Consider the following 19,304-nt stretch of genomic DNA (forward strand, 5'->3'; position numbering starts at 1 on the left):
AAATGGCCATTCTCCTTTATTTGTTTCCGAAACACCTAAGTCTACATTATACTCATAGAATCCTAGTAACATGGATAGTAAGGTAACTTAGCCTGAAAGCCTGTAACTTTGTTGTGTATGAAACTTGTTTCGAACCACATCCGTGTTTCATATGATCTCCTAGTACAATGGATAGGGGGGCAAAATGCCTTGATAAAATTCTCTGAATGAACGAGATTTCTAATACCCATCGGCATCGTATGTACCTCACAATAATGACTCAGGGATATAATCGTTATTAGATAGCATGCCTCTAAAACACAATATAAAATGGTTCTTTTCAAATATTAGAGCCATATCAGCCATAGCGCATTGTACAAACTACAACGTTAATCAATTTAAATATCTTCAGTGGTTTAAATCCATCTAAACATAAACCGAATAGATCGGTTCAAGTTTAGACGGATAGGCACTGGTCACTGGGAGGGCAGTGGTCATTCTACCAGGCTCAGCTGTGACTCCGCCCCCTAAGATCAACAGGCATCAAATGCCTAATACTTCTGTGCCTCCTAAAATCCTAGTAGGTTCGTCGGATGACAAAAAAACTTGCGTGAAAATAAAAAAACAAAACGATTCAAATTTCGTTTTGTTTTCCCAATAGAAATTCCCCCAACAGTAAATAATTCAAACTCAGTTTAATAACATTCGACCTATTGCGTTCTCTTTACTTTTAAACGATGTTTAAAAGGTAGCCTCATTTAAATAAATACATAAAGATTTTGTTCTAAGTTCTAAATGCATTTTTTTGTTTTTACTTTTCCTCAAACGCTTAATAGTCGTAAGAAATACTAGGGATCCGCCATTTTCGTGAGAATTACCAGGATCACAGAGTTCTCAAGAGATGTATTGATTTTCCACCCCGGCGTAAGAGAGATGCAGCAATGAAAACGACAGAGAACACTATAATTTTCCAACCCCTACCCCAGTGATATTTGTTGACTTGATAGTGTTCCACCCCGAGTCCGCGTTGTTCTATGATGTTCCATGATTGCTTTTGTTGGATTTACACCATTGCACTACGTCACAACTATTTATTTTGTCACCAATAGTCACCACTCTACCACTATCTAATATTTAAAATGTCAAGAAGTTCCTTAAAAGATATTGGTGATGACTGGATGCAAGATATTGTGAAATATTGGAATCATAGGTGCGACGTAGTTACTTATATTATTTCAATATTATGACTTAGTACCTACATTCAGATCACACACACATCATAACCATTGTTTACAGAATCTAAAAGACTTTGTAAGTATTCAGCACATAATGGTGATTTTAAAACTTTTGCTTTGGCATTTCTTCCTAAGACGACAATGGAATAATAATAAGCAGAGGTGCAATGTTGACAGTTCCCAAATATATTTTAAATGTAGGGAGCTGTCCATATTTACAAGACAATGAGACAATTCTAATAATTACTTCACTATCGCTTCATCATTGCTATTGCTGTGATGTCCTGAATAGTACACATGTCAGTCAGCCTCTTCACAATGCTACCACGAATCACGATACAAGCAAAACTAATTATTTACATGTACATTGTACAAATACCAACATAAATTTTCCCTTCATTTGACTCATGGCAGCCTGAAAGGTGCACACACGTGTTTTTTTTTAAAGATTTATAAGTAAATCAAACTTTAATAATAAACGTTTAAAAAATGCCGGTTCTTGAAAAACAAAACGTTCTGGCGGGAAAATATGTTTATGACGATGCTTTGGATATGGCCGGCAAGTACCATTTAATTACTATCTAAGTATAAAACTAAGTATATAGAATTCTTTGCAGTATGGTACTGAAACACCTACCCAACACCACACATAAGACGGCATGTAGGTCATGGTTAGGCTCCATAGTATGTTGATTTGTTGATGTACTTACTATATTTTACTTGCTGAACAAACTTTAGACTATTTATTGATGCTTTGATTTAATAAGTGTACTATATACAGGTGGATTTTTTTTGGGTCTAACTCTGAATAGAGGCAACCAGTTATTTTGCTAGCATTCATAACTTATTCTCCACCAGGATTCGGGCGCTATACCCTCAGCCTCCTAGCTATCTGCTGCCTGCTCATCCTCGCCATGTATGTGGACATCTTCGGCTTCAGCGTGGCACTCCCTGCCGCCGCCTGCGACCTTGGTCTCTCCACTAACCAACAGGCCATGCTGTCTGCTGCGCCTTTGATTGGTTAGTTTCCTACTCATTGGTTCATGAAGGCGATAGACGCCAACGATAGGTAACAGTGGATTATTTACTTATGATCAGTAGGTATTCCATTATTGTTCGTTCTTATCACCATAATATATTGAATCCAAGGTAGCCATAAAATAACAGGATTATTTAGTCAAAACATAGGTCTTCTTCCAGCAGTTTTCAAAACCATACGTAGTAGTCATTGGCAGAATCCATAATATTAACCCATTATTAACCCTTATTTTTCTTGCAAGAACCCTAACCTATGCTCTCCCTCTCCAACACTGTTTCTCCAGGTGTAATGACGTCGTCCTACGCATGGGGCCTGTGTGCCGACACGCTGGGCCGGCGCTCCACGCTGCTGGCGGCCATGACAGTAGGCGCCATCTTGAATATCGCCGCGAGCGTGGCGCCCTCTTACGAGACTCTGGCTCTCATCAAGTTCTTCTCAGGGGCTTTGTGCGTATTTATTTACATACTTATGGGGTTTTGTGTGCATGCTTATTATAAGTCAGGCAAAACGTTAACAGTCAAATCTTCTTATTCATCGTGATAACGAACTTTGTAAAATATAGGATGAGCCCTATGACAGCTGTACATTTATAGAGTCATAAGGATCTTTCAGTCAAACTTCATATTCATGCTGTATTTTACAAAATACAAGTTAAGTTGGTAAGTTTGTACTAACTTGCAAATAAATCAGTCGGAAAATTCGGAATTCAATATCGTTAATAATATCGTTAATGGTGTACTTCGATTCGAATCCAAGTTAGATACAAGTCAAATTAGCAAGTTTGGATAAGCATAGATGCATTTAAATTACATATAATTTATACATATATTATAGTCGCAATCATACTATATTTTCTGAAAGATAACAATAAATTTTAATAGTCTTTACAAATTCAATAACAAGAGGAAAGTAGAAATGCGCATGCTCGGTTCCGAGTATTACCGAGTAGACTCCTCGAGGTCCAATGTACCAGGATAATAGCTGAAACGAGGAGGTTTGTGTCCCAACCGGCAACGCTACGATCGTTCCCGTGTGGTTCCGCTAGTCGTTAGTTGCTCGGAAAATTACGTAACGTTTTGGCTACGAACGTACTAGGGTTGGAGAGGTACAGAGGAGTAAAACAATTATTCCTGTGGGGAAACTGAGGGAAATGGAAAATCGGTCCTCTCAAGTTACTACGGCGTAGCAGCCGTAGCAAGCTACGCGCTACGGTGCCTCCGTAGCACAGAGACCTCACGAATACGACGACGACCTTAGGGTTTTAATCGCAGTTCACAATGGCCCGATAATCTTTCACTTCATTTAATGCTTTTCCAGATCTAATAATGACTATACAATATGTCAGTGTGACAACAGAAAACACAACAGTATTAGGTACCTATATGCATCCATAGAAACTAATATAGCTTGTATATCTTTATAATGTATGTTGGGTAGGTAACTAAACACCTACCTATAGCAATTTTTCCTCTCTTTGCTTATTTAGTTATTTAATTGTTTTAAAATCGTGATTCACGGATATTGAAGAGGCGTGCGCGACTTGCAGCGCCCCACTGCGACGAAACAACGTCCATTTAACCAGGACAGCAGCGGACTATAGAAGGTAATTGTGCTGTGATGATAGTGAAAGTGAATATGAAATGTTTTCTATCTCTGTTTTTCCGCTGCCGCTGTCTCTATCTATCTGAAAGGCAGGGCTGAAAAGGATACCAATAGCGAATTTAACAGAGCTGTTATGAATTTGATGAAGATAATTAAGGTTAGAACGTAGTAGCCTTTTGCCATTCCCGTATTCGATTGAAGAAAACTATAGAATGCAAAATTTCATAAATAATGTTAACGTACAACATAAAATATGATTTTCACTACAGTTAATAACTTGCTTTCTATGTTTCAATAACAATAACAAAATACATTGGTAAATACTTTTTAATAGAGATAATAAGACAAAAGAACGCACACACTCAAAAAAAATATTTATAAGAATGTATTCTTCACAACAAATGCAATTTCCAAATTGTTTTTTTTACAAATTGTAGCGTTTTTGTGAAACAAACTGAAACACCTGTCGGTAAAGTTAGAGTTTGCTTTCAACTTTGCGTTGGAACATTTTGTGAAAAGGTTGCATAATATGCAACGAAGCTGGTTTCCCCTAGCGCCACTGTTACGCAACAACGTGATATCTACTAGGATATAAGGAACGCGAGAGAGTCTATGTGTTAAACGGATAGTGAAAGTACCAAATTTCATACTTATTAAAATCGTGGAATTCGTATAGAGTTGACGGAATAAAACAAATCACATGGCAAAGTAAAGCAAGTACTAGTAGAACCTATAACTTTATTGTACATAAACAAACTTATAACCAAAACACAATATAGGCAGCCTTATCGCAAAAAGCGACTGTGTTTCAGTAAACCTTACGCTCTAGGAAAGGGAATTGTATATGATGAGAAAGTTGTACCAAAAATATAAACAAGAAATTTTAAGCAAGCGTAAATCGAATTGAAAAAATTACGTAACCTTTAGCGATGGATCTAACAGGGTTGCAGTACTAACCAGCAAGTAATAACTTCATGTAAAATAATTGCAGCTTGCAGCAATGGTCTTACATGATATTCATGGAGGATGGAGGAAACTGCACCTGCAATCACTACACCTATCCAACGTTTTGTGTGATAGCGTTATCTTTTTCAAACAGTTTGTTGGTGCTTAGTATGAACATATTTTATTTAAAGAACAAGAGTAATCGTAATTCGTAAAAAAAAACGTATTTAGACATGCTACGCCGCCCTGCCTACGAGGCTACGAGGGGCTACGAGAGCTACGAGGGTAACTCGTAGCTCGCTCGTAGCCAAGCACTTTGGTAATAAAATAACTCCAAATTTGCTAGGCTCTACTTCTAAAAGAATAGAGTTATTTTTATTATAATGGTAACTTTGTGTGAAATAAAAAAAAAATTATCTTTTACTTCCAGTGTCTAAACTCTATCTACCGATGACTGGTAGTTACATACTATTTTGACACAAGTTACAACCTGTCAAAATCGTAACCAGTCATCGGTAGATAGAGTTCTAGAAATTGGCAGTTAATGTAGGTACCTATTCCTCAAGGTCTGCGCCCTCTTTCTGTGCAACAAGTTATTTGACGCTTGTAGCGCCATCGAGTCTCAAACACCAACCAAAATACTAGGATAGGAGAAACGAGGGATGGTGTAAGCAGACAAATAGTCAATACAGCCAAACTTTCATTTTCCTTCGTTACGTAATCAATCGAAGTTTGAGGATTCAATGTACCAGGACACCATAATTTCTAAAAGCATGAATCCTTACGTCATCATTTTGTGAAAAGCCCTAGGGAAATCCACAGTCAGTTAACCAGGATAGCAAACGGCACCATAAAATCACGTCTCCAATCGGTTAAGGCTCTATTGAAAGCTTACGAGGTACTAGGGTAGCACATGTATAAAGAGATATTAGCGCGTGCCGATAAAGATACAATGTTAATATGAAAAAGGCTGCCTTTAACAGGACACGCGTAAACAACGCTACGATTACAGTGATATAGAGTGTGATAATATTATTATGAGTCCGTTTGCTGTTCTCATAGTATTTCTATATTTGCGCGTGTTTTACTTCAGCTATACTCGGTGAGAAACATGGAGTAAACTCTAGCTTAGCTTTTGTTATCGGAAAGCTACAGTCACAGAACGTAGAACCTTTACTTTATTTACATTTATGGTAATAACTACACATGTCCTACAAAGAGTCGGTAAGAATAAGAAATAGTATGTAGGTAAATCAGATGAATGAAAATAAATCGGCCCCATTTTTTGAGGGCAAGGGCACCACAAAACTGCTTGCATTTTGTAAAGGCTCACACACAACACAATCTGCGAATCGCAGCGATACAAGCTCGCAACGCTCGCGACGTTACGATCTCTCTTATAGAACACCCGCGAGTGGAGTGGGAGGGAGACATGAAACTTTGAAATTTTAAATTTCCAGCACAGCATCAGCGAACGCTGCAGCCTTCGTGCTGCTAGGCGAGTGCGCGCCGCGCCGCCGCCGCCGCCAGTTCATGTTCGTCATGGCCAGCGCCACCATGTACTCGCAGCTCTTCATATGCGGTGAGTGACTTGCTGCTGGTTATGATGCCCTGGTCCCGCGGCATGGGTTCGTTTTCGATGTCTATAAACTCGTTTTAAAAAGCTCAGCGCTTTGTTTATTGCGCATCGCGATATGTGATAGTGAAGTTTATCTACGTAGATAACAGACCCGTGCAGCGGGACTGGTGTGTGCATCTCTGCATATTTTCTGCAGCGAATAGGTCTCTTTACTGGCAAATATGAGTTATAAATAAGTTTGGCTTATAAGCACAGCTTGTCATTGATCGAGTGTTCCTATAAGTACAAAAAGTAATTTTTCAACCATATCAGCCGTTCGATACAATAACTTTTCCCACCAGTCTTCGCAATACCAATCTTCAACATGCGGTTCCACATCAGCCTATCCTGGCTGGACTACCGACCCTGGCGCCTGCTACTCCAGGTCATCAGTCTACCAGCAGTCGTCGGGGTCATCGGCCTGGTGTTCTTGCATGAGAGCCCCAAGTTCCTGATGAGTAAGGGCAGAGATGAAGATGCTATAGAAGTGCTGAGGGCTATACATAGAGCGAACTGTGGTGAGAAGGAGGCTTATGAGGTAAGTTTGTTGTTAAGTTTTTTGCTGTCTGACATAAAATAATCATGATAGGGAATTATAGCTATCCTTACCTGTGAAATCATTCCTCCACAGTCCACATCTAGACAATCTCGATCAATTAAGGCATAGATTGATTTTCCTTTAACTTATCTTTACACGTGTTGAAGCTGAATATTATGTCCAGCTGTAGACGATTCTTAGCTGATGATGACTCACACTCATAGCAATAGCGGCCTAACTCCAAAATATTAAGTTTGGAGTTTTTGCCGGATTATCTACAAAACTCTAAGCCCTTCATTTTGACTCGCGCTCCTATAATACACTCACGGGCAATGAAAAGGTTTCACTGAGAAAAACACACATTTACTCCTAAATGGAAAAAGCTAGCTTTATGACGCCTTCTGCAACATTGAAGTACATTTAACGGAGCATCAGGATATTTCCAACTAAACACAATCATATTTTGTTCAAAATATAAATTAAATGTTAGAAAAAATTGGCATCGTTTGGTGTCGGCTTTTTGTGAGTGGAACTATTTCATTGCCCGGGAGTGTATTACTGAAGCACAGTTTATATCGTTTCCAGGTGACGTCAGTATACCTGGAAGAGCCGCCCGTGCCCCGGGCGGTAGGGGGCTCACTAGCACGCCACCTGTGGCACCAGACCGCCCCGCTGTTCCAGACTCCATTACGGAAGAACAACCTCATCCTGTACTTCATGCTGCTGTGTGCTTATATGACGTAAGGGTCGTGTTTACATTGCCCAAAAATACATCTTATGGAGGAGCTGCGTCGGTAAAGTCAAAGAAAGCCAATCACTGGCAGGTCGCATTGTCACTCTAATGAAGTCAGATACTTTCCTTGCCCCAGATGCGTTTGGCTTCTCTCTATAAATTCGGTGCTATTATAACTAGCTTTTACGGAGTGTTTCAAAAAGAGAGCTTTGATCTAGAATAGTTATACCACCTCCTAAATCGTGGTGTTATGGTTTTCGTCCCGAGAACAATTGTTTATAATGCCATGCGTTCTTTTTTCAGATCAACTGGCTTCACGATGTGGGTGCCGACAATGACGAATGCATTCTTCAACGGTGAGGACAGCTCCGGGAAATCCTTCTGTGAGGTCGCCAGCACCGCCGCCCTCTCCTCTACAAACAGCGTGAGTGCCAGAATCACCTCTAGGTATCAATGTAGGTACATGTGAAGATCTCTAGGTACTTAGTTGCGTTGGTTTCCGCGGTTTCCGTGGATCTCAATTGGTTTGACTACTGAAGTTGCATATAGGCCATAGGTACATATAAATGACTTTTGAAAGACGGTACTTATAGTTAACCTGTATGGTAACGAAACCTAGAGTCCCATGCTTAGTACATAGTTACTTACTTATTAATTAATGCTTAAAACTCTATAAGACCACGCTTCAACTTATTCCTTCCTCAAACCCATCTTCATTCCACCTCTCATTTATCATTCTGCCCGCAGACGGACCTAAACTGCGACAGCGTGATCCAACAAAGCACTCTCTACGCCGTGATGGGCTACTCTGGAGGTGGCGGCACCCTGACCCTACTCCTGACCTTCATCGTGGTTCCTATCGGAGGGAAACGCACGACGATCCTAGTATTCCTGATCTCCGCGGCGGCCGGCCTGACCCTCCTCTTCATCAGGGTGCCTCTGCTGAGCGTGGCCCTGTTCTACGTGTTTCTCTATGTTTCCCTGATACTCGGCACGGCTAATTCGTATCTAGTGGACTTGAATCCCACACATTTGAGGTGAGCATGATCTACCGCTATTTAGAAAAGCATTTTTTCGTAACTTTACCACTGAGAATAGTGTTTTTTATCCTAGCATATTATACTAAGCATTCATATGACCCAGAAGAATGGATTTACGTATACACAAAGCATTTGATTAATTAATCATAAAATCCGTAGGGGGATGGTGACATGTCTCTCGGTGGTGGTGGCGCGAGGGTTCGGGTTCTTCAGTGTGCAAATAATCGCAGCTCTCCTGGCTGACCACTGCACCGCCATGGTCAGTGGCTACATATTGCTGGTTATAGGTCAGTTTTTATGTGATTACTTATAGGTATAAGTAGGTACTTTAACGGTTCAATTACACGCTAGCTAAGGTTGTAGATGGCATCTTGAATGAACGTAAAGTTGGCGGCACTTTTGTGCTTTGTCAAACTACAAAATAAAGTAGTAACTAAGTAAGTAAAAGTAATAAGTACTTATTACTTCCATGGCGGCTTGTAAGTTTGACCAAGTTTGACAAAGCACAAAAGTGTAATCGCAGACATCGCAGTTAACTTAATCGACCAGTTGCAAGAAACGGAATGATACAAGCAGATGGTGTAGCTTTACTCGTATTTAATTAACTTTGTCTGTTTTTAGCTGGACTAGCAGTCTCCTTCTTTCTCCCGCCTGATACAAAAGAAGAAGCCTCGGAAAATGAGACAGCAGTCACTAGGATACAGACAGTGGTAGCAAATGATGAAAAAACGCGATTTTAATTAAATTTTAGTTTAGTTACTAATAAAATAATAGTTTTTTATGCTAACTACCTGTATGTTCATTTAAAGAATCGGTATTCTTGCACTATTATTTCATTTTCGTGGAACGTTTGTTATCTATATGCGTGAAACGGAACGCAACGTTTATTACAGTGTTGCCTTATGAAATCTTGTAAAAGTTAATATTTTTTTCGTAATTAGATTTTTGTGGTTTAAATACCTTTTTAACGTATGGTCACAGTCCCCTCCCGACCGTACTTTTTATTTGTTCTATTATGGGCCATTTATAAATGCCCAAAAGTATTTTTTTTATTTTTTTATTTCTAATACTTATGTTATCTACAATTTGTAACAGGATAGACCTAACACAACAATACAGAAACAACAAACAATAACAAAAACTTTCACAATAATATACAATTAATAATAAACACTATCCAATACTTAGACGACCGAATAGCGTAGTGGTTAGTGACCCTGACTACTGAAAATGAAAAAATGAAAATGTAAAAATGTTTATTTAACTAAAAAATTTACACAGGTTATCTTAATAAATATTATGAATATAAAACAGTTATAAATTATTTGGACCAGATTAAAAAAACTATGGTAGCTAGCTAGGGTTCTCACACTAGGCTAAGCCTGTGCCGTGCGTAACCAGTAGGCAGACTGTAACATTTGAGAACAGGTGGCTTGTTGTCAACATTTTGTGTAAGATTAGGGTGAAAGTAGTATATTTGGTTAGCATTGAAGATACAAATCATACGGTAGAGAATGAATAGTAAGTAAAAACCAAACTAAAATAACTTAAATAACTAAGTGAAATAAAATTTAAATTTAAACATAACATAAAATCCGTCAATGGTTAACAAAAACAATGTAATTTTATATAATAGTATAAAATACCTATACCTATAGATCCTATGAAATAGGTAGAATATAAAGTTCTTTGTATAATAGTGTAGTGTTGAAATAGATACTAAGTAGAAAAATGAAAATATACATAAATATCAGTATACACATATAATATTAATAAATAAGTTGAAAATGTACAAGTACTTAAATACAGTAATATATTCTTATGTAGGTAACTATTTAGGGATGCATAGAATGTTTTCTGTTTCTTCGTAATCTAGAGTAAGTAGCCAGTTAAAAATAGTTATTTTTGCTTCTTTCTTATTGAGGTCTTTCAGGTTGCACTGTTTATATATTTTGTTGTATATATAGGGATGTAGGAAAGGTGCGAATCTTTGAGCGAAGACTGTTCTAGCGGTGATAGGAACTAATCTAAATACTCTTTGGCTTGTCATCTGGCTGTAGGTTGGCAAGTTCATAATTTGTTGGTGTTGGGAAAGTGATACTTGGAATATAAATAGTTTTCTGATAGTTAGAACATTGATTTCTTTGTAAAGGGCTGTGGTAGGGTATCGAAAAGGTTTCTTAAGCATTACTTTTAAAATTGATCTTTGCGCTCTTTCTAACGCAATCATGCTAGTTTTATGTGAACCTCCCCAGCATCTAATTCAATATGAGAGTATTGATTGGCATAAACTGGTATATACTAGCTGCAAGGTATCTTTAGTCGCCGAATTCCTAAGTAAGCGCATGATGTTTATAAGTCTGCGTCCTCTGCCAGAGAGACTTTGAATGTGTTTTTGAAATGAAAGTCTGTCATCAATCATGATTCCTAAATATTTAATGGATTCAGCTTTATCTATGGTTGGACAAGAACCAGAGGTTGAGAGAGGTGAGACGTGATCACAGTTATGAATATGGATTGGGATGTTAAGGTCAAGTTGAGAAGCAGCAGTTTTATGAAAGCAAAGATATTTGGTTTTGTCAGTGTTGAGGGTAAGCAAATTTTTAGAGAGCCATTTAGATATTTCGGATAATCCTGTTGAAGTTCGTGTTAAAGCAGACTTCCAAGAAACACCGTTAAATATGATTGCAGTATCGTCTGCATAGCAAATGATGTCGGCCTCAACATTTGATGGAAGAGCTGTCGAAATATCATTGAGATAGACTAGAAAGAGTGTAGGACCCAGTATACTGCCCTGTGGTACTCCGTATTTAATTTCCATGGGATTGCTGACAACTTCACCAATTTTCGTGACTTGTTCTCTGTCAGATAAATAGCTCGAAAACCAGTCTAAGGCCACGCCTCTAATACCAACATTCTGAAGTTTTTGTAGAAGAATTTTACTAGAAACGGTATCAAAAGCTTTGGCCAAGTCAAGGAAGGCTCCTACGCAGCAGTTTCCTTTATCTAGATGTTGGGAGACAGAATTAATTAGGAGAGATACCGCATCTTCGGCTGATTTTCCATGACGGAAACCAAACTGAGTGTGAGAGAGAATATTGTGAGATTCCAAATATTTTACAAGTCTAAAGTTAACGATTTTTTCGAGTAGTTTTGATAGAACAGAGAGCAAAGAAATAGGCCTATAGTTAGAAGGGTTTTCTTTATTACCAGCTTTATGTATTGGTGTAACAGCTGCCATTTTCCAGATCTTTGGGAATATTCCAGTTGAAAGGCTGAGATTGCAGATGTGTGCAAAGGGTTTCAATATGTAAGGGGCTAAATGTTTTATTAATGTGTTTTTGTGACCGTCAAGACCAGGTGCACTGTCATTTTTAAGTTGTCTGATGTAGTCTAGGATTTCAGTTTCATCAGTAGGGAGCATGAAGAAGGAATGTGATGGTGTAATGTGTGATTTGGCTAAATTAGCTAGGTGAATTTCGGTTTCATTTTGTTTTTCTAGGATATCGTTTGCTAACTTAGCCCCTATAGTAGTGAAGTACTCATTACATTTATTAGCCGACTCTTTAGGGGTTGGGCAAGAGTTAAGTAGAAAAGTACTGAGCCGATGGTCCCGGGTTCGATTCCCGGCTGGGGCAGATATTTGTTTACACACAGATATTTGTTCTCAGGTCTTGGATGTGCCCGTAAAATGGCAATAGGCCCGCCCCCTATTACATTGGGACTAACATAACACTCTGGCGAAAAGTGGGTGCAGCAATGCACCTCTGCCTACCCCGCAAGGGAGTACAGTAGTACAAGGCGTGAGTGCGTGTTTTTTTTGTGTGTATCCAATACTTAACATATTTAACATAACCTTTACGAACTCACCCAAAGAACAAGTGAGAATGTCACTCCATAGAAGTTAAAAGTTTGTAAAAAATACTGAGTAAACTAATCACTGCTTTCATGGCAACCCCATTTCCAGCCGTCATAACTAATTTAAAACGTCACTTTGACGTCTTTGACATTTGACACAACTTTAGATTTTGATTCCATTTCCTCACACACAACACAATATTTTACGTTATCGCAAAAATGACCGAAATCACCGGTGAAAGTGGAAAACCACGGGTGCTGATACTAGGGGGTAATGTAAAAATTAACTACTATTTCTATGTAGCTGAATATCAATAAAATTTCATTAATAAAACTTGAAAAACCTGTGATAATTACAGCATTGTTTTGCTCTTGGTTTCGTAACGGCTTTTTCACGTATTAGTCATCAGGTGTTTGACCTGGTGTTCTTATTTTCTGAGGGCGTGCTAATCTGTTTGCGATGTCCTGTAGGATGCGGATTCATCGGGCGAAACCTGGTGCATTATTTGACATCAAATGACCTCGTCAGCGGCATTCGTGTGGTGGACAAAACTCCACCGCAACTGGCTTTTTTGAACCCGACACATAGTAAAGCGTTCGAGGACCCCCGCGTTGAATACAAGAGCGCTAATCTCATTAATCCAGGTGAGTCTAATTAACCAATACTCTCTAATTGGATTGTGGTATTCCTTCAAGGATTGCAAAGCCATACAATGGAAATTAATAACACTGTATGTTTATTGTATATCAACAATGTTTATGTCATTGACTCTGTGGGTAAGTGATAACTTCATATGTATGTTAGGACAGTTATTTTAAATACCTATTATTATGTTCAATTCAAAGGCAAATAAATCAAGGATAATAGCTTTGTTCAACCAACATCCTTGTAAACCTTATCTAACTATGTTTCCCATGTAGATAAGAAGCTACTATTGCAACTCAAAATATTAAGTATAGTAACTGTATACTTTGTTCCTTAAATATAAGCCATGTTTTATTTTATTTTATTTTGTTCGGAAAACTAGAGACTTATAACAATGTATGTAGCTATATCTTAAAGTAAGGCAGTTTAGACCTTGGAAGGCAGTTTAGACCTTGCTAAGGCAGTTTAGACCTTGGGGATATGCACAAAGGTTCCACTCGAGAGAGCCAGGTGCAGGTACTTACACCCCCACAGAGAATAGGAATAGGATAGGATATATCTTAAAGTAACAGGAAGTCAATTAAAGTTTCCACTGATAGTAACATTGTAGACACTTGAAAACAACGTAAGCATTATTCAATAATGTAGAACTATTTAAATTAAATATCCTACTAATCTTATGCTAAGCTTGTACCTTAGGATTTTATTATTTGCAGTACATACATTATTTTATACTATTTATCTATTGTACCTACTTAATAACTAATAACAGTAATACTTGATAATAACATTTTGTTTTATGTTGTTGAAATGACAGTGTAAATAATTTTAACATTATAGATAAATATAGGCTACGGTTCAAAAAACATATTACTAAGCTTACGCCTCGCTGATGAGATACTTGAGTGAAAGATGTCGATGTCAATTTGTTCTACTAATTTATTAAAATTGTTGCCTGTTCGGTACGTAATAATTTAATCTAGACAGAAGCTCGGGACAGTCGACATCACCCCTTGCTATTTTCATGAGAAGGAGGGAGTCAGCAATTTCGCGTCTTCTGTTTAATGGTAACAGGTGCATACGGCGACATGATGCAATATATTCACGTACTTTGGATTTGATACGGTAGTTAAGAAAACGAATTAACTTTTTTTGGATAGCCTCAATTCTGTTAATATAAATGTTGTACCGTGGGTTCCATACCTGCGATGCATACTCCAGACAACTTCTAACATACGTACAATATAGAATCTTGAGAGTTTTTGCATTTTTAAAATCCTTTGATGAACGCATTATAAACCCAAGATTTTTTGAGGCTTTTTTAACAATATTATTGAGGTGAGTGTCAAAAAGTAGTTTTGAATCGTGCGTCACACCTAGATCACGGATTGTATCAATCATTTGCAAATTATGCCCCTTCAAAGAATAATTAAAAGTGATTCCTACCTTTTTTCTAGAGAAAGTTACAGAGAAACATTTAGCGGGATTTAAATCCAATTTATTTTGTGAACAATAATTGTCGAGCGGCATCAAATCAGCCTTTTATAAATAGTAGTATAGTGATTTTTAAGCCACATTATTTTATTAGCATTCCACCCAAAGATTATTCATATAAAACTGATTTCCATACAATGCATTGAATATTGTACACAAGCCATTGTTATACAATTTTGAAGTCATGTGTGAAATTCATAATGAAGTCAGCTCCTCTTGCCCTGACTTCGGTGGATTTGTTGAAATAAATCAAATCAAATTACAGCAAGTTTTGTCCTAGAAAGTCTAACATTTAAAGTAATTAATAGAACATCATCCTTTACTATCACATGCTTAAAATTTATTGGTAACAAAGCACATAATTATGGAAATTAACTAAGTCTTCATCTATTAAACAGGAAAAGTAAGATTGAGCAACTAACAAGTAATGAAAAGTGCAGTTTTTCTGGTATTGTCATGCATAGTGACTGTTATGGTACCAGCTATTACTATTATTAGGATGATCATTTAAAAACAAGTCACTAAAACTATCCTAATCCTAAATAATTTGAGATGGTTTTACAGTACAGTACAGTTATTTAAAAATAGTATTAGTAGAAGAACAAGAAGTTATAAGATAAAAAAAATAATAACATCTCAATTTTTAAAAGAACTTTTTGTATTAAATTTTTTCACAAATATATTTAATTTCTTTCTTTACATAACCACCCAACCCTGACCTCCACAGCATCATGCGCCTCGGCTCTAGACCCCGGGGACGGAGCTCTATGGTCGCTGGTCGTCAACTGTGCAGCAGAGACTCGCTCTGGACAGACAGAGCCTGTGTACCAAGAGGGGATTGTCACTCTGAGCATCAATGTGGCCAAGACTTGCGCCAAACTGAAGTGCCGCCTGGTTGAGATGTCCAGTGGATTCATGTACAGCTCTGATAAGGTGTGGATGGTCTTAGAAAGATTAATAAAATGATTCTGTAATATAGCCAGGGTGTAGTGGTTGGATAAGGAGCCATAGAGTATTGTGGTGCTCCTATGTTGAACTGTAACTTTTTCATTAAAGGCAGCACTGTGATTAGGTGATTAGTGGATGATGAGAGAGTAGAATCAGAAACCATTCCAATTTCCTATTGTGTGTTTCCATTAATGGTTTGAATCCTGAAATCAGACACAATTAAAATGTATTGTGTCTCTTTCTTTCGAGAACTCACAAGAGTCACAGGTTAAGTAATCTGTGCATTAGGTATATAATTTCTAATCATTATCTATAATCAACATAATAAACAACCATTTCCCACTCCCCAGCCCCACACCGAAGACGGCCCAGTGTCCCCGTGGACGACGGAGGCCAAGATGAAGCTGCAAGTAGAAGATCAGCTGCACGCGCTGGCCCCGGAGCTGCGGTACACGGTGCTGCGGCCAGCCATCGTGTACGGACCCGGCGACCGGCGGAGCTTCAGTGAGTATGCAGCCTTTTCAATTTAACCCACTGTAATCAGTCAAAAATTGTTTATATAAAAGCGACATAGGCCTCTCCTAAGGAGTGACAACTGCTTTGTGCGAATCACGTATATTGTAGACTCTAGTCGATAGTCATTTGATAGGCGGTACACTGGAGTTTGTATGCGTTTTAGTAGTTTATAACGTTACCGACAGGGGCGCTGATCAGATCATAGAAATCGCTATCAAATTACTTATCGCCTAGAATCGACAATATTCGATATTGGTACACTGCTCTTAGCCTTTCAGAAACCAATAGCTATAGTTCTCACATATTATTATCATATGTTTTACGCAGCCATTTAAAAAATAATTTCTGTTACTTGAAACTCCTTCCACGTCCAAGGGCAATGGAGTATTCTGTATCTGAATCTGTTTGAACACCTCTTTCTGTCACTCAATAACCCAATACATTTCATCCATTTCCAGCGCCCCGCCTGCTCCTCGGCGCAATCTACAAGCACCTGAACGAAACAATGAAGCTGCTATGGACAGCGGACCTCAAGCTAAACACCGTCCATGTGACAGATCTGTGCCGGGCCATCTGGCATGTTGGGACGAGGTCTGACACGGTCGGGAAGATATACAATGTGGTGGACGAAGCTAACAGCTCGCAGGGGAGTTTAGCGGAGATTGTGTCTGAGATATTCAAGATTAACCATGATTACTATGGCACGGCTATTTCTACTTTGGCTAAGGTAAGAGTCATACTTTAAACGACAGACCTTTCTAATGACTCCGTGGCCTGCTCTACACATAATTTGTAAACTCAAATATTAGAAAATGCATCCATGTGAACGCAATAAGATTACAAAAATCTTATTGAAACGAATAAAGTCAAATCTAGGAGACAACAAGTTAGTTAGCTTCACTTCTTCAGCTTTTGCACAGTGCTCACAACTGTTATCGCCACCATTTTCATCATATAAGTACCTCATTAATTATTATTTACCCCCACTCACCAGACAGACCTAGCCTCCGTAGCCGAGGAAGCGAACGACAAGCACCTCACGGCCTGGGCGGACATCTGCCGGCGCTACTCGCTGAGCCACTGCCCGCTGGAGCCGGGCGCCGCGGCCGAGCTGCTGCGGCGGCGCCAGCTGTGCCTCAGCGGCGCCGCGCTGGCCGGGACGGGGTTTAGCGTCACTGTGCCGAGACCTACGGCGGAGAATAATGCTGAGGTATGTGCTATATTCTAGGTACATACATACAGACAGCTGTGCCTATCCCTCAGGGTTCTATATACTAAATACAGACAGCTGTGCCTCTGGGTTCTATATACTAAATACAGACAGCTGTGCCTCGGGGTTATAGAACTCATATACTACGTACATATAGACAGCTGTGCCTCAGCGGCGCCGCGCTGGCGGGGACGGGGTTTAGGGTCACTGTGCCGAGACCCACGACGGAGAATAATGCCGAGGTATGTGGTGTCTTGTGATAGATAGAACTACCGAAGAATGTCAACACCCTGCCCTGTTTCACGCCCTGTACCTATGTAGGTTTTGGAAGCTATTCATTATACATTATTACACTCATGTCCTACATGCTAATTCCAATTTTAAGAACCTACGTTCCAATACCCAGTAGGTACCTAGAATGTGGAAGCTAGTGTTTGGTCTTGTGGAGGTAAAAATTGGAATAAGCATGAAGGGAGCGAGAAACGTAGCACTATTGGAAAATAACGCTTTCAAACGGAAGTTATGATTTTTTAATTCACGGCGCTAGTTGAGCTTGCGTTTAACCGTAAGGTACACGAAATACCCCCCTTTGTTACCCACTTGACACTACCATCAAAGTTTGTTTCTTTGCATTACAAATATTTATTCCTTTTCCCCAGGTATTGGAAGACTTTGTGGCCATGAACCTCTTCCCAAAGGAACTGCTCCTGTGATCTAATCCAGAAGTAAAAGTAAAATGTAAGAACAAGTCAATCTCCCAGTGATACCGACAGTCGCGCTAGTTTCGTTCACTCATTCAGTCATTATTTTAGTTCACCTTGTTAGAACGCAAAGAATGAAAGGAACTCTGTTACAATATTTTTACTACTTGTAGTTTGAAAAGGCTTTTATAGAATATTTTCTTCAAGCAAATTTCAAATTATGTGCAACTAATTGTACTTATTGGTATTTATTTTTACCATTACGTTGACTATTCTTTTTCTTAATCGAATGTTACGATTTTATATTTTATTGCAAAGTATATTTACTGTGATAGCTCTAAGCTAGTATGAGTATGTCTCACTAAGAAAAATACTATCTTATGAAAGATTCCGCCGATTTTGATAGAATTAACCTATTTGGAGACTAATACGACAATAAAAAGATGTAGGATACATTAAAATTAACTTTTTAAAGAAAACATAACTTTATATGTAAGGAAACAAAGACTGCGGAGACCAAAAAGCAATTCCTTCCTTGCTTTTTTACTAAAATCTTCCAATATATTGACTAAAAGTAATATCCAGACACATTCCTATAACAATACTTACCCTAAGACTTATATTCCTGTCTTGCATTTACAACTTAAATATTACCATGTGAATAGTCAAATGTGACTAGTCAACCCAACAACTGATAGGTTAGGTTGCAAACCGTATCGACGAGGTTATAAAAGTACTAAGTACATACTGATGAAGAAATTGCTGCTTCTATGCTACTTGCGGTATAAATCCTATGAGATGTTCCAAAAGTTTTTTTTACATATAAATTTTATTGAGATTATTATATTACTCATAGATTATGTTAAGAAACAAGGTTTCAGCTATGTGTTGTAGGTACTTATACGTTATTGTACTACGAAATAAGTTAATTAAGTTCAATCGTATTTTTTTATGGTTTCACCATTTTTATCGGTAATATTTTATTTTTAGTACGTTTCGTAGTACCTACATAAATTTCTTAAGCAAAGGTAATTAAGAAATTAAAGCTTGTGCATAATAAACATACTTAATTATATATGTACTTATTTTATAATTGTTTACGTTTTAAAATACATTAGAAACTTTTCGAAATTGATATAAAATATTAATCGGATAGTCAATAAACATTTTGTAGTCAGAAAAGGTGGTTTTATTCTGGACCT

General features: G+C 38.2%; 2 protein-coding genes across 2 annotated transcripts; both read left to right on the forward strand.

The window, feature by feature from the left end:
• Window positions 1-1,766: 1,766 nt before the first annotated feature.
• LOC105384103 (synaptic vesicle glycoprotein 2B) lies at window positions 1,767-9,516 on the forward strand. Its single transcript, XM_048621862.1, has 10 exons — window positions 1,767-1,773; window positions 2,073-2,234; window positions 2,537-2,699; window positions 6,261-6,382; window positions 6,721-6,956; window positions 7,542-7,696; window positions 7,993-8,113; window positions 8,437-8,726; window positions 8,889-9,016; window positions 9,351-9,516. The coding sequence occupies exons 1-10, from the start codon at window positions 1,767-1,769 to the stop codon at window positions 9,467-9,469; spliced, it is 1,503 nt and encodes a 500-aa protein (XP_048477819.1). The 3' UTR covers window positions 9,470-9,516.
• Window positions 9,517-12,718: 3,202 nt separating this feature from the next.
• Window positions 12,719-19,284, forward strand: LOC105390938 (dTDP-glucose 4,6-dehydratase). Its single transcript, XM_038119923.2, has 7 exons — window positions 12,719-12,858; window positions 13,059-13,232; window positions 15,455-15,660; window positions 16,026-16,179; window positions 16,650-16,918; window positions 17,186-17,401; window positions 18,061-19,284. The coding sequence occupies exons 1-7, from the start codon at window positions 12,807-12,809 to the stop codon at window positions 18,112-18,114; spliced, it is 1,125 nt and encodes a 374-aa protein (XP_037975851.2). The 5' UTR covers window positions 12,719-12,806; the 3' UTR covers window positions 18,115-19,284.
• The last annotated feature ends 20 nt before the right edge of the window (window positions 19,285-19,304 follow it).

This window comes from Plutella xylostella, chromosome 6 (genome assembly GCF_932276165.1).
Source record: "Plutella xylostella chromosome 6, ilPluXylo3.1, whole genome shotgun sequence".
NCBI classification, from domain to species: domain Eukaryota; kingdom Metazoa; phylum Arthropoda; class Insecta; order Lepidoptera; family Plutellidae; genus Plutella; species Plutella xylostella.

What these genes read in the sequence shown, in the direction of transcription:
- LOC105384103 (XM_048621862.1), top strand. An exon ending in AAGTTCTTCTCAGGGGCTTT is followed by an intron (nt 2,700 to 6,260) that starts GTGCGTATTTAT and finishes TTAAATTTCCAG; the next exon opens with CACAGCATCAGCGAACGCTG. An exon ending in CTCGCAGCTCTTCATATGCG is followed by an intron (nt 6,383 to 6,720) that starts GTGAGTGACTTG and finishes TTTTCCCACCAG; the next exon opens with TCTTCGCAATACCAATCTTC.
- LOC105390938 (XM_038119923.2), top strand. Translation starts at nt 12,807, where the DNA reads ATGACCGAAATCACCGGTGAAAGTGGAAAACCACGGGTGCTGATACTA. An exon ending in ACGGGTGCTGATACTAGGGG is followed by an intron (nt 12,859 to 13,058) that starts GTAATGTAAAAA and finishes GATGTCCTGTAG; the next exon opens with GATGCGGATTCATCGGGCGA. An exon ending in CTATTTCTACTTTGGCTAAG is followed by an intron (nt 16,919 to 17,185) that starts GTAAGAGTCATA and finishes CCCACTCACCAG; the next exon opens with ACAGACCTAGCCTCCGTAGC.